The sequence below is a fragment of the Bos indicus x Bos taurus genome, chromosome 13, assembly GCF_003369695.1.
Source record: "Bos indicus x Bos taurus breed Angus x Brahman F1 hybrid chromosome 13, Bos_hybrid_MaternalHap_v2.0, whole genome shotgun sequence".
Lineage (NCBI taxonomy): Eukaryota > Metazoa > Chordata > Mammalia > Artiodactyla > Bovidae > Bos > Bos indicus x Bos taurus.
In genome coordinates, this window is record NC_040088.1 from 10,688,121 (window position 1) to 10,701,885 (window position 13,765).

The 13,765-nt window shown below is 47.4% G+C and overlaps 1 protein-coding gene across 1 annotated transcript; it reads right to left on the reverse strand.

Annotated features, from left to right (window-relative positions):
• Positions 1 to 285: 285 nt before the first annotated feature.
• R3HDML (R3H domain containing like) lies at positions 286 to 11,253 on the reverse strand. The gene is made up of 5 exons (XM_027558484.1): positions 10,259 to 11,253; positions 7,078 to 7,196; positions 6,840 to 6,972; positions 4,651 to 4,766; positions 286 to 1,519 (listed from the first exon to the last, which is right to left on the reverse strand). The coding sequence occupies exons 1-5, from the start codon at positions 10,583 to 10,585 to the stop codon at positions 1,387 to 1,389; spliced, it is 828 nt and encodes a 275-aa protein (XP_027414285.1). The 5' UTR covers positions 10,586 to 11,253; the 3' UTR covers positions 286 to 1,386.
• Between the last annotated feature and the right edge of the window lie 2,512 nt (positions 11,254 to 13,765).

Consider the following 13,765-nt stretch of genomic DNA (forward strand, 5'->3'; position numbering starts at 1 on the left):
GGGACTGTTAGCACCTGGTCTTCTTTATTTATTTGGCTGTGCCAGGTGTTGGTTGCAGTATGCAGGCTCTTCACTGCAGCATGCAGGATCTAGTTCCCTGACCAGGGATCGAACCAGGATTCCCTGCCTTGGGAGCTCGGAATCTTAGCCGCTGGACCATCAACGAAGCCCTTTCGGCCTTCCTCCTGAGCTGGTTTCCCCTCAGCCCATCTCCTCTGCTCCGGTTCCTTCTCTCCTCTTTGACCCTCCTGAGGACCGAGATGGGGACCAGAAAGAGCCAGTGCACAAGATCTCAAAGAATTTTATTGAGGGTGGAGGAAGGCGATATTGGAGACACAGGTACAGGTTGTAGCGTAGATGGGAATGTCCAAGAGGGAAGAATACTCATTCCATCCAGAATCATGTAGGGACTCTGTGAAAAGGGGCTTGTTTTCCATCTGGGTCTTTGAATGAAGCTCTCTCCAGCCAGGCAGGGAGTGGGCCCCAGCTGGAGTGCAAGGTCTGAGGGAGAGATTTTACTATCTCTAAAGACAAAAGGTCTTTTGTGTGTTTTGATAACTGGGTGGGGTGGGGAGAGGGGAAAAGGTTTCTGGGAACGAGAATGAGATTCCCTGGGAGAAATAAAGAAAGGAGAGAGAGACAGAGAGAGCCAAAGGAAAAAAAAAAAGCCTTAAAAGACAGAATTCCCTCAGCCGAGCTTTGCTTTTAGGCTGTCAGTTCTGAGCATTCAAAGAGGTGTCTAGAACAGCCTGAAGGAGCTTTCAGAGCCTGGGCTTCAACCTGGGTTCCTTCCCAGACAAGCCATGCAGCTCTCAGTAAGTCATGCCCTTTTGCCAAGCCTCAGTGTGCCCACCTGTGAAAAAGATGCCTGGACCCTGCATGGCTTCAGTAACGTACACTGGGGGTGGGGTGTCCACAAGCTAACTACAGTTATTTTGTAAAAGCTTGCAACTGAAATGGTCCCAAATCAGAGAGGGAGACCATTGGTCCACAAAGACGGCCCAGGAGCTGGTTGGCTGTTATTGAATGAATGAAGGTAGTTTATTGGATACACAAAGACTTGGGGGTTGGAGGCCTGAGAGTCCAAAAGCTGCTGCCACTGCTTCTTCCGGCCCTGGCTCTCTGAGAACTGAGTCAGTTGAGGATGCAGGCCTCTTTCCTGGAGGCCGGAGGAGAAAAAGATGTAACAGGTAAGAAGGAAAGCAAGGAGGCTGTTTTCTCCGGGTACATGCTGGACGTTTAGGAAATGGAAACAGGAGGGAAGATTCAGGTAGGTGAAGTGAGCCCAACTCACATCCTTAAAAAAGTATTCCTTGACCCTGTCTTGGGGAAGGGACTCTTGGAGCGTCAGGCCCAGCCGGAGACCTGCCAGAGCCCATGGAAAATTCAGAACCACAGGAGCTTGTTTGACTTGCGTCTCGAGAAGCACATGTTGCTGCTGCAGCTGCCTTGGTAGATGGGGGGGCAGGCGGAACACGGCCTCCCCGTCTTGTATGGTGCCTCTCCGATCCAGTTACCCCTGGAAGAGAAGAGGGCCCAGGGAGGCGGGTTGGGGGGACAGATACATGAGCCACCTTCACACAGGTTTTCAAATATCAGCAGGGCCGCTGACTGGCCCTGTAACCAGGTCACAACTGCAAGCCTCAGTTTCTTCATCTCTAAAACCAAGAGAAGACATTCTTCCCACACAGAAATGAGCATATCCAAGCACCTGGCTTGGCAGATAAGCAGTTCCCCAGGAAGTGCAATTTTTTTGATTCCTTCCACACAACCACCCCACCCCAGCCACCTCCCCAAAGAAATCCCTCCCTCCCCTCTCTAACAAGCAGATCTGAGTTCTGATCCTGGTTCTGCCAGCTGGTGACAGAATAAACCATCTCATTTCTTTCTTTTTTTTTTTAAAGATTTTTTTTTTTTTTGATGTGGGCCATTTTTAAAGTCTTTATTGAACTTATTACAGTATTGCTTCTGTTTTATATTTTGGTATTTTGGCCCTGACCAGGGATCAAACCCACACCCACTGCATTGGAAGATGAAGTCTTAACCACTGGACCACTTAACCACTTACCCAGGGACCACCAGGGTAGTTTAGTCCCTAAACTACCTCATTTCTTGAGCCTTGATTTTATCCTCTGAATAAGTTAATGAAATGGTGTCCATAAAAATTATGCAAAAACACTTTGTAACTTACAAAGAAAGAAAGATAGCACTAAGTCGTGTCCGACTCTTGGGATCCCATGAACTGTAGCCTGCCAGGCTCCTCTGTCCATAGGATTCTCCAGGCAAGAATATTGGAGTAGTTTGCCATTTCCTTCTCCAGGGGAACTTCCCGATCCAGGAATTGAACCCAGGTCTCCCACATTGCAGGCAGATTCTTTACCAACTGAGCTATGCGGGAAGCCCCTGTAACTTATAAGGTAATATGCAAATAAGAACTATAATAATTAGATACTGGGTGTAATTCAACCATGGGAGATGTGCCCGTGAAACCTCTTTGTGGCCTCTGCTGTACATTTATTTTTCATGGACAGTCATCCAAAACCATCCTACCTGCTATGAAGTTAATCTTCTCAATAGATTTGGGGAGGGGCGCGGATAGGGAGCCATTGCTTAAAGGTAACAGTTTTTTCTCTTTGGGATGATGAAAACATTTTGGAAATAGAGGTGATGGTTGTACAACACTATGAATACAATTAATGCCACGAAATAGTACACAGTACTTAAAAATGGCTAAAATGGCAAATTTATGTTATATATATATTTTTTACCAGGATTGAAAAAAATGAATACTGTGATACACCAAAAACCCATTGAGTTGTACACTTCAAATGGATAAATTGTATGGTATGTGAATTATATCTCAACTAAGCAGTTTTTTAAAAAAGAACAAACCAGGGATTCCCTGGCCATCCAGTGGTTAAGATTTGGTGCTTTCATTTCCAGGGGCCGTGTTTGATTCCTGGTCAGGGAACTAAAATCCCACAAGCCCCGAGGCGTGGCCAAACAAACAAAACAAACCTTCATCCCATCATTCTCCTGCTCAAGAACTTTTAGTGGTTTCCCATTGCCTGTGCAGGAGTTTGCAAGCTTTTTATGTAAAGGGCCAGATAGTAAATATTTTAGGCTTTGGGGGCCAAACGTCTTTATTGCACGAAAGCAGCCCTAGAGGATATGTGAACAAATGTCGTGGTCATGTTTCAATAAAAGTTTATTTATAGAAATAGGCAGCAGGTCGGATTTTGGCTGTGGGCTGTAGTTTGCTGGCCTCTAGCTTATGAATCACAACTACGGTTTTGGTCAGGCTTTCCAGACTGCTCTGGCTTCCCTGATAGCTCAGCTGGTAAAAAAAAAAATCCGCCTGCAGTGCAAGGGACCTGGGTTCAATCCCTGGGTTGGGAAGATCCCCTGGAGAAGGGAAAGGCTACCCACTCCAGTATGGAGAATTCCATGGACTGCATAGTCCATGGGGTGGCTAAGAGTTGGACACGACTGAGCGACTTTCACTTTCCAGACTGCTCTAGTGGCACATAGATCCAGCTTACACACCAGATCTTCCCACAGCTCTTTTCTCCATCCAACCCAAAGAGTTCTCTTTTCTCCCTCTTCATCCACCTCAAGGCCTAAAATCAGTCCCCCAGGATCTTGCTCGGGGCGGCCTAATAATCTCACCTCTAGCTGGTGCTGTTAGTGATCTCTCAAGCTCCAGTGCCTTATTGTCTCAAACATCAAACACTCTTTGTAGGCAGAAATGGAATCTTTTTCCTCCAAAAGTGATGGCTGAATAACAATAAGTAAAGTCAGCCAAAGTGCTTAGAAAAGTGTGGATTTCTGGTTTCATATGGGTTCGTTCATTCATTCATTCAACCAAGACTTCTAGTGGGCATCAGGATTTGTGTCAGATGCTGTGAGTCCACAGTTTTCAAAAGGTGCTCCCGGAAGTTTAGGGGCAGGGAATGTGGGTGGTGGAGACACCAGGGGATGATGGAATAAAAGTCATCCTTTTTTTGTTTAATTTAACCACTTGAGGGAAAGTTCTGCTTTAAGAAAAACCAACAGTTTGAAATCACTGTAGTAAAAGGATATAAAAATGAATCAGGTCTATTTTCTGCTCTCAAAGACTTCTCTTGACCTCTCTCCCACCTAGCTGACTGGAGTCTGGAAGAAGCAGCTGAGCATGCTCACTGCATCCTTCCTTTCTTTCCTGTGGGATCTGCCTCCCTGCAGGGAGCATATGTCCTTGGTGGCTCTGTTTCTCGTGGGAAGCTTAAAGGGGCCAGCACTGTACTTAGAAGAGGCCTCTGGTTGTCCAGTGTTGCTTGTTAATGGATGTGAAGGTTTAATTCAACAGCGAGCTATTTGCAAGCCCACTTGGCTGGCAGAGCTAAAACACATTCTCCACTACTGGCTTCATCAGGGAGACTGCCTATCTACTATCCACCTGCCTTGGTCCTCTGTCTATCACCCAATTGACTGTGAAGCTTGGGTAAAGAAAAAGGATTCTCGATCAATTCTAAAAGTACCAAACTGTATGGTGTATTTAGAACAGAGGAGGGCAAGGTGTCCTGTGTGTCTTCCTTTTATGAGAATCCTGCCCACCTTGTGAGCCACCCTCCTGCCCCAGAGTCCCCTCGATCTCAAAGCTGCACTCACTTAATGGCATAGTTGCAGACCAGGTACACAGCCTGGCGCCAGGTGCTGCCCCAGACGCGGATGCTGCCACAGGTGTGGATGGCACAGCCCAGCCGATTGGAAGATGCCCACACCATCTGAGAAGGGAGGACAAAGGAAAGGGAGGCTGTGAGAAGGACTTGGGCCTGGAAGGTTCCTGCACTTGCCCAGTTCAGGGTGGATGCATTAGCTGAGGTTTTCCTGGGGGAGGCAACTGTCTCAAAAGTGAGAGGATGGAGGCATACGGTACTATTAATATAATGTTTCCCAAACTTTATTTTTTACTGCAATCAACAGTAGGGAAAACAGTTTTATACTGTTACCCAGTGCACCAACACACACACACACACACACACACACACACACCTACTCCTCTTGCACAAAAGTTTTACGAACTAATATTTAATCTTATCATATAGAAGGATATATGCTAATGTTTTCTATAGTGTTCAATTAGATTTCTTTCTTTCCCCCCTTATGAACAATGCTTGAAAATCATTGTTGTGTTGGAGATTAGAACACAAACTTTTTTTTTTTTAGAAAAGAAAAAAATTTTACTTGAAAAGAAATACAAGGAAGTCCAGCCTCAAAATGACCAGCCAGCCAAATACAAACCACAGTATTTAAAGGAAATGAATACAAAATTTCTAAGATTACCAGGTTTTCCATTAATCTGTTCCTGATTAAAAAAAAAAAAAACAAAGCGAAACAGTATCTTTCTCAAAAGATTACATATCCACAAAGGAAGGGACCTGTGTTTAGGTATCCATGTCACAAAAGGCGAAGATGAAATTGTTTTTGCAAAGCCTTATGGGAAATACTCAAGGTTTCAATATTGGAAGGATGCAGGCTAAACAGACTAACCTGTTGTTCCTGGTTTATCTCAGTATACAAATTGCTATTTCTCATGAACTGTGGTACATGATATGCTTGCTGCTGCTGCTAAGTCACTTCAGTCGTGTCCGACTCTGTGTGATCCCATAGACGGCAGCCCACCAGGCTCCTCCGTCCCTGGGATTCTGCAGGCAAGAACACTGGAGTGGGTTGCCATTTCCTTCTCCAATGCATGAAAGTGAAAAGTGAAAGTGAAGTCGCTCAGTCCTGTCTGACCCTCAGCGACCCCATGGACTGCAGCCTTCCAGGCTCCTCCATCCATAGGATTTTCCAGGCAAGAGTACTGGAGTGGGATGCCATTGCCTTCTCCCATGATATGCTTAGTCATAAAGAAACCAGGAGAAAGTGTCAGTTTTCCTTTCATATTATTCATGGGGAAAAAAATCCAGAAGCAAATGTACTACCCTGTTACCTTTGGGAAATAGAATTGAGAGAAGAGCTTACTATCTACAGTGCACGTTTCTATAGCATTCAAATACCTTATTATTTCTTTTTTTATAAATTTATTTATTTTAATTGGAGGTTAATTACTTTACGATATTGTATCGGTTTTGCCATACATCCATATGAATCTGCCACAGGTGTACACGTGTTCCCATCCTGAACCCAGAACATAAACTTTGAAGATAAACAGCCTTGGGTCAGTTTCTCAATATCAGAAGCTGTGTGACTTTGACCAGTCACTTAACTGCTTTGTGCCTTGTTTCTCCTTTGGTAAAATGGGGGTAATAATATCTCATGGATGTCAGGAGGGACATTTGGCTTAAGCCTCACATTTCCTAGGAGAATTTTCTTCAGTGTTTGACATTTACTGCAAATGAGTCACAGAGAAATTGGCAGGTCTCCAAAAGAAGACCTTTGTCCTACCATTGGTCCTATTTCTTATAACACTATACTGCATTGTATTTTTATGTACAATAAGTGGTACCATCTCAATATGAGCACTCTGAATACACTACGATTTTTGGGTAATATTTGGCATTTCTTTTTTAAGACAGCACAGCCTTGGAAACTAGAAAATACTGGGAAACATTTGGACCTATTGATAGCAAGGCACTCTTGAACTTGTCAGACCACACATCTCCATTTTGGGGTCAAACAATATGGCCCACTGACCTAAGACACTCAAAATAAGACCCAGTTCAGTTCAATTCAATGTATATACAGGAAAAGGCTCATTATGTAAGAGCAAGTCCGTAGAGGCCTGTGTTTTATTTCGAGCTGCTGTCCACCACATTCTACTTCTCCCACCAGCCCTTCATCCCTACAAAGGGTACCTGGGTGTAGTGGGAGCAGACAGGGCCACTGCAGCGCCAGGGGCAGCGCGGGGTACAGTCCTTTGGGGCAGGAAACAAGTAATGCCGCTTCTCCTCTGACCAAGACTTCACAAGATCCACCACCGAGCGGTACCTGGGAAGGTGGAGGCGATGGAAGAAACTCAGACCGTGTGCTCGGTGAACTTGCTGAGTGAAAGAAGGGCAGTGTAGTGACGGGGTGAAGGGAGGGCTCACTCACCGGCCGGAATGGACAGACAGGTTCTGGCCCACGTATCTCATCAGCTGTGAGGGCCCGTGGGCCCAAATGCACTGGGAGGCCCAGGCCTCAGCCGACCTGGCCAGCCGCTCGTCCCAGACCTGGGGAAGCAGAAAGGTCATGAAGTTCCCAGTGGGAGGAAAACCACCACCATCTCAGTAGCATCTAGAAATGCAAATATACGTGGTATCATGACTCCTCCATCTCCTGGGAACCCTGCAATAAATCCACTTAATTAATAAGAAAACTGAGCCTTAGAGAAGGCCTGTGACTTCAAGGTCAATAGCAAGTCCACACGAGAGCTGAGATCCACACCTAGCCTTCTGACTCTTAGCCCGATACCCTTTTTCCTTCGCTGGACTTCAAGCTTGGGGTTCCCTGCTCTGAGGGGGTCCCAGGGATTGGCCTGGGAGTTCCCAGCTATCCCTAGAAGAGACTGAGCCCAGGATAATAGGAAGAGAATGGATTTTTTTTATTAAAATTTGAAAATGTGTTTAACATTAAATTTTTAAAATTCAAAATGTGTTTGTTTTTAATAGTGAAAACATGCACACATTTACTATGTAAGCTGTTGAAAGGAGAAGTGGAGAGTCTTTCATCTTCATCTTATACTAGTCCCTCATCTTATACTAGCCACCCAGACTCTGGAGGTAACCATCATCGTGAGTTTCTTGTGTCCAGTTGCAGAAATATTCCACACCCATAAGCATATAATATATATATAAAATGTATATATGATTATATGTAAAAAATGTAATTATATATAATATAATGTATGTAATATATGTAATTACATATCATATTGTGTTAATATATAAATAAAATATATATTATGTAAAGATAATAATTATATATATATACACATATAATCCTTCTTGGAGAAGGAAATAGCAACCCACTCCAATATTCTTGCCTAGAAAATCCCATGGACTGCAGAGCCTGGTGGTCTACAGTCCATGGGGTCGCAAGTCAGACATGACTTAGCAACTAAAGTGTTAGTCACTCAGTCATGTCCGACTCTTTGTGACCCCATGGACTGCAGCCCGCCAGGCTCCTCTGTCCATGGAATTCTCCAGGCAAGAATACTGGAGTGGGTTGCGATTTCCTTCTCCAGGGGATCTTCCCAACCCAGGGATTGAACCTGGGTCTCCTGAATTGCTGACAGACTCTTTTATCAACTGAGCCACCAGGGAATAACAACATATACATATATATGTGTGTGTATATATATATATATATGTGAATTTTTTTGACAGATGGCAGGATGCCAGACATTCTATTTGGCACCTTGCTGTTTTCATTTAACCAGACAGGTTTGTCTTAGCGATGATTCTACATCAGCACATAGAGAATACCCTCCTCCTCCTCAGTAATGGCTTCTTAATTTTCCCATCTATGAATGCCCCAAGTTTTATATCTCAAAAAAGGATCACTTACTTAAAAAAAAATACTAGTTCCCTTCCACTCTGACTTCCTGAGATTCTGAGATATTATTTGTTCCTTCATTTCATCTGTCATTTAGCAAATATTGAACAAGGACTCACAGTCTAGCAAGGAAATGAGACGTTAAGCAATCATTACAGTTGGCTGGTGTGAGAATGTGAAACGGAACCTGGTCTTTTTTGGAGCCATAGAGAGAAAGTGATCCTTGAGCAAGGGATATTTAGCCAGATACCTGTCCTGTGGGCTGAAGCCAGCTAGTGAAGCAATGGGGACACCCAAAGAAGGGTCCAGACATCTCCCCGGGGTTGTGAGACTCATCCATTCTTAAAGAAAGCAGAGGAATGTTTTCTTCATGCTTCAAAGGGGTGAGCTGAGGTAGGGGCATGCAAACCTCTAACCCACGCTCACTGACCCTCCCCAGGGCCCCTCCTGGTGGAACTGTCTAGCTCTCTCTCTTCCACAATACATGCAACAATCAAACACCTGTTGCGGGGAGGGCTTTGCACACAGGGCTGGTGCTCAGTAAATGTGTCATTGTTTGAAAACTGGAGGGCCTTCTACGTGCCAGCCATTGTGTTAATCAATGGATGAGTCAGTTAATGAACAAATAAACGGCTCCCCCACCTTTAGCTGCCTGCCATTTGGGCTCCCATCCCCACCCCTCCCAACACCTTATTGTACCTGATGTCGTATTCTACATAAATGTTGTGGTTGATCTTTGTTTTTTATCATGCCCACTGAAATGGAAGCTCTGTGAAGGACAAGACCTTGTCCATCCTGTTCTTGGCAGTGTCCACAGGGCTTAGCAGTGGTGCCTAGCTCCAAGCAGGAGATGCTACATAAGTGAATGAACGCATGGCAAAAGTACAAGTGTTTGCAGGCAGTTAAGGGAGCAGGTATCTGTCTTACAGGGGGCGGCTGACAATCCTTTTCCCTAAAGAAATCTGTAGGTGAGCTGGAGGCCTATCTCTACAGGCTAGTTTGGGACAATGGTCCTGGGGGAGGGGCTGCGATAATGAAAAAGGTTCCCTCCTCCCCTCCGGAGTCAGGCTGGTAGGGGGCTGGGGTGAGACACCCCCTTCTCCCCTGATCCCCCATTCTGCCTCTTTGAAGGAAGACATCCCAGCGTCCTTTGCTGGTCAGCTGCTGTTTCTCCCCCAGCCTGTGCCCTCCACCCCCACCCCAGAAACTAATCCCTATCTCTCCCAATTCTACCCCCAGAGACTTGTGGACAGACTGGGAGTGTCATCAAACCCCTGGGGCAAAGAGACAATGGCAGGGAAATCTCCAGCCACCCACCCACTGCGGATCCCCAGCAGGAAGCCAGAATTCTTGGAAAAGGCATTGTGTTAGTTAAGACAACAGCTTTAGCAGCTGGCAGAGCTGGGGTGTAATCCCAAGTGGGTGACCTTCAACGAATTAATTCTCTGCTTCTCGATTTCTTTATTTGGAAAACGCAGATAAATCCCACCTTGAAGGAAGAGGGTTCTGTGTAAGTGCCTGGGGCACAGAGGATGCGCCATAAATCGCAGTCCTCTGCTCCTGCCTGCAGAAAGGACCTATATAAAGCCTTAGTTTTCTCATCTGTAAAATGGGCAGACTTCACAGGGCCCAGATACTGGCTAGAAAGGCTAGACTCGTGAGTGGTTCAGCCCTTCCAGGGAACACCGAGTCAACTGGCATTTGCCAGAGAGGGCACTGGCAGAGCATGAGGACTCACCATATACTCCATGTTGGCAGCAGGTGGGTGCACGCTGGCCCGGATGTGGTTGTGATAATCCAATAAGGCACTCATGTCCCGGGCAGAGATGTGGCGCTTCCGCCGGTACCGAGGCACCCCCAGGCCACTCAGGGGCCTCACAGCTGTGCCCTTGGTCTGGGTCAGTGCCAGGGTGGTGTTGGGCATCAAGGCGTTCATTGTCTGGCCTGCCCAGAAGAGCAGGCCTGCCAGGCCCACGGTGCCGGGCAGCGGGGGCATAGCTGGCTGGAAGGGGTCCCACGTCTGGCCTCGTGCAGTCAGAGCTGGCTGCCTGGAGGGGGCGGTCATGAGGGCACCAAACCCTGAGTGCTCCCCAGCATTCCCACCCTAGAGGATGCTAACTGCTGGGAGCTTGACACAGACCTCCCAACACAGCTCTGGTGGCGGGGAGCAACACTCCATCCTTCCCACCCCATGGACTGAGTGGATGGTGCAGTGGGAAGAACTGCCCAGACAGGGACTTTCCTGGGGGTCCAACAGCTAAGACGCTACGATCCCAATGCAGGGGGCCCAGGTTCAATCCCTGGTCAGGGAACTAGATCCCACATGCCACAACTAAGTTTGCGAGTCACAACTAAAGACCCTGTGTGCCTCAACTAAGATCTGGTGCAGCCAAATAAATATTTTTTTAAAAAGATAGAAAGAAAAAATAAAGAAATGCCCAGAGAGTGGCTGAATTCGGACCAGGCCCTGGAGTGAGACAACACTTCAAAGCCGGAGTTCCATCCCACCAGCCCAGGAAGCAGACCCCACTCCTCCCCAGACTGGATACCCTCTGCACCAATCTCACTCCACACGGGCTCTGTCGGTGCCCTCAGAGGGGCAGCGCCCACCTCCCCTGAGGCATCGGCCAGGGCGCTCTCGTCCCCAAGTTGCTGCAATTTCAGGGTGGAGTTCAGTTCAGTTCAGTCGCTCAGTCGTGTCCGACTTTTTGCGACCCCACGGACTGCAGCATGCCAGGCTTCCCTGTCCGTCACCAGCTCCCGGAGCTTGCCCAAACTCTTGCAAGACACAGAAAGAAGGAAGAGACTGAAAGAGGCAGACAAAAAGAAAAGCGAGAAACAGAGAAAAAGAAAATGAGGGAGACAAAAAGATCACTGACATAAAAAGATCCAGAAAAGAGCTATGAGACAAAAAAGGTAGAAAGATACAGAGAGAAAGAGAGACGACGTTGGGGCAAAAAGAGAAGGAACATGGGAGAGACAGAGAGAGAGAAAGGGGGGGAAAGAACAGACAAGATAGAGAAAGAAATACTGAGAAGAGAACCACAGAGAGGGGTCCGGGAGACAAGGCGGCAGGCTCCCCAGGGGCGCGTACCCAGGATGGGTAGCCCAGGCTGGCGGCGGGAGGCGGCCCAGGAGGCAGGGGACCTCTGCAGACGCCCAGCCCGCCTGCCGCACAGCGACTTAAACGTTCCGCCAAGAGCTGATGGCATCTGACGTCCCAGCCCCCCAGCCCCCTCCCCTTCCAGCCGGGCCAGGCTCGAAGCTCCGCCTGCCAGTCCGTGGGCTTCTCTCTCCTCCCTCTCTCTGCCGTTCCACCTGAAGTGCAAGGGGGCCGGGGCTGAGCTGCCGGTCAGGATAGGGGTGCGGTCAAGGCAGGGATTCCCGGACGAAACACCACCTCTCCTCAGGAGACCTCAGATCCCGAGCCTTTTCTCTGCCTTCCAGACCCCACCTATTACGGCCATCTCGCATCCAGAAAGTGTTTTTCTCTTTTCTCCACAAAGTCCTCCAGCCCCAGAGTTGGCAGCTTTCCTATGGTTCCCATCTAATGAGCCTGGCTGAACTTGGATGCTGAGCTCGAGTATACAAGCTCAGCCAAGCTCTCAGAAGCAGATACGATCCCTCCCCATTTTAGATGAAAAACCAGTCTCCGAAGAGGTGAAGAAACAGTCCAAAGTCAAGCCAGCCTGTCTGCTGTGGGGCCAGGATTCACATCCAAGTCTGACCCCAGGGAGGGCCCTGCTAGTATGTAACAAGGATGTCATTTCTGTAACCAAACCAAGTATAGATGCATGGGGGGGAAAGCCCGATGAGAATATTAGAATATTTGCTGCGAGGCCCCTCAAACATAGGACCATGCAGCCTAATTAATTAAGCCAGTGGATCCGGATTCAAATCCCCATTATTTTGTGTTTGAGGGTGGTTTTTTTTTTTTTTGGTTGTTCTTTCTTTAAAAAAAAAAAAGCCTTTTTATGCTCACTAACTGGTGTCCTTGGGCAGATTACTTAACCATTTGTGCTTTATCTGGAAAATGGGAGAAATAAAGGTTCTTTCCTTACAACACTGATGCCAGGATTAAATGAATTCACAACTAATTGAACTGGTGGAGCACTGAGTGGAGCTCTTTAGGTGTGTGTGCATGTGCTTATGAGAGTATGTGTGTTTGTTATAGGTGTATAAGCACACACAGACACACATGTGAGGGCTTGTGTGTCACATATAGGTGTATGGATGCGTACATGATCAAGCAGATGTCTGTACCTGCGTGTGTACTTGCATGAGTATGCATGTGCTTGTATGTGATGAATGCGCAAGCACACACATACAAGCACGTCCTTCTGATGATTTCTGTATCATATGCATGTGTTAATGCATAAATATTCAAGGATGTGTGTGTGTGTGTGTGTGTGTGTTGACAGAACTCCTTTGATCTCTGAGTTGCTGTACTTTGTTGTTGACAAAGAATTTCATTTTCTCTTCTCTGATTCCTTGTATTCTTCACAAATAAAAAGCGATGCCTTTGCAACGGGAAGGGACAGATTTACAAGAAAGGTGTTCCATTAAAAAAACCAAAGTTGAAGCACTTGTAATCTTCAGTCTCCACTTCCAGAGACCTTTCTGAGAAGTTCCAGGCAGAACCCAGTCTCCGGTGCCGAGCTGAGCCCTGGCCCAGGTGACGATGCAGGGCTGGGAATTGGGACGGGGCTACCCAAGTGCGGTCCTCCCCAGACGCATGGAATTCCCGCCCCAGGCAGCTGCCCAGCCTCAGCCTCGGCGGCCCAGACAGTGCCGGCTGCCAAAGCACACACCTTTTCCCCTGGAGCAGCTTCCCCCAGCCCAGGCTGACTGCTGGATGCTGGGGGAGGCGGGGCACACAGAGGCAGTGGGGGCTGGGGGCTGCTGACTCTGACCTCTACATGGCTTTCCCATCACACCAGAAAGACAAGAGGCACTGGCTCCGATCTAGCTCCATTCTCTGCCTCCAGTAGGCTGGGTGTCCTGGGGCAAGTCTCTATCCTTCTCCGGGCCATTGGAGCAACTGGACTTAGGGCTTTTCTGTCTACAGTGAGCTGAGAACCATGACATACCAGGCGGCAGAGGAGGCAAACACAAACAGCTTTGCACTGATGACCCAGGAGTGTGTGCCCCACTCTCCCTGAGCGCTAAATACCAACCTCTCCCATGTCCTGGCCACTTGCAACGGTCCAGAGCATTAGATCCATGACTCACTTGGTCCTTGCAG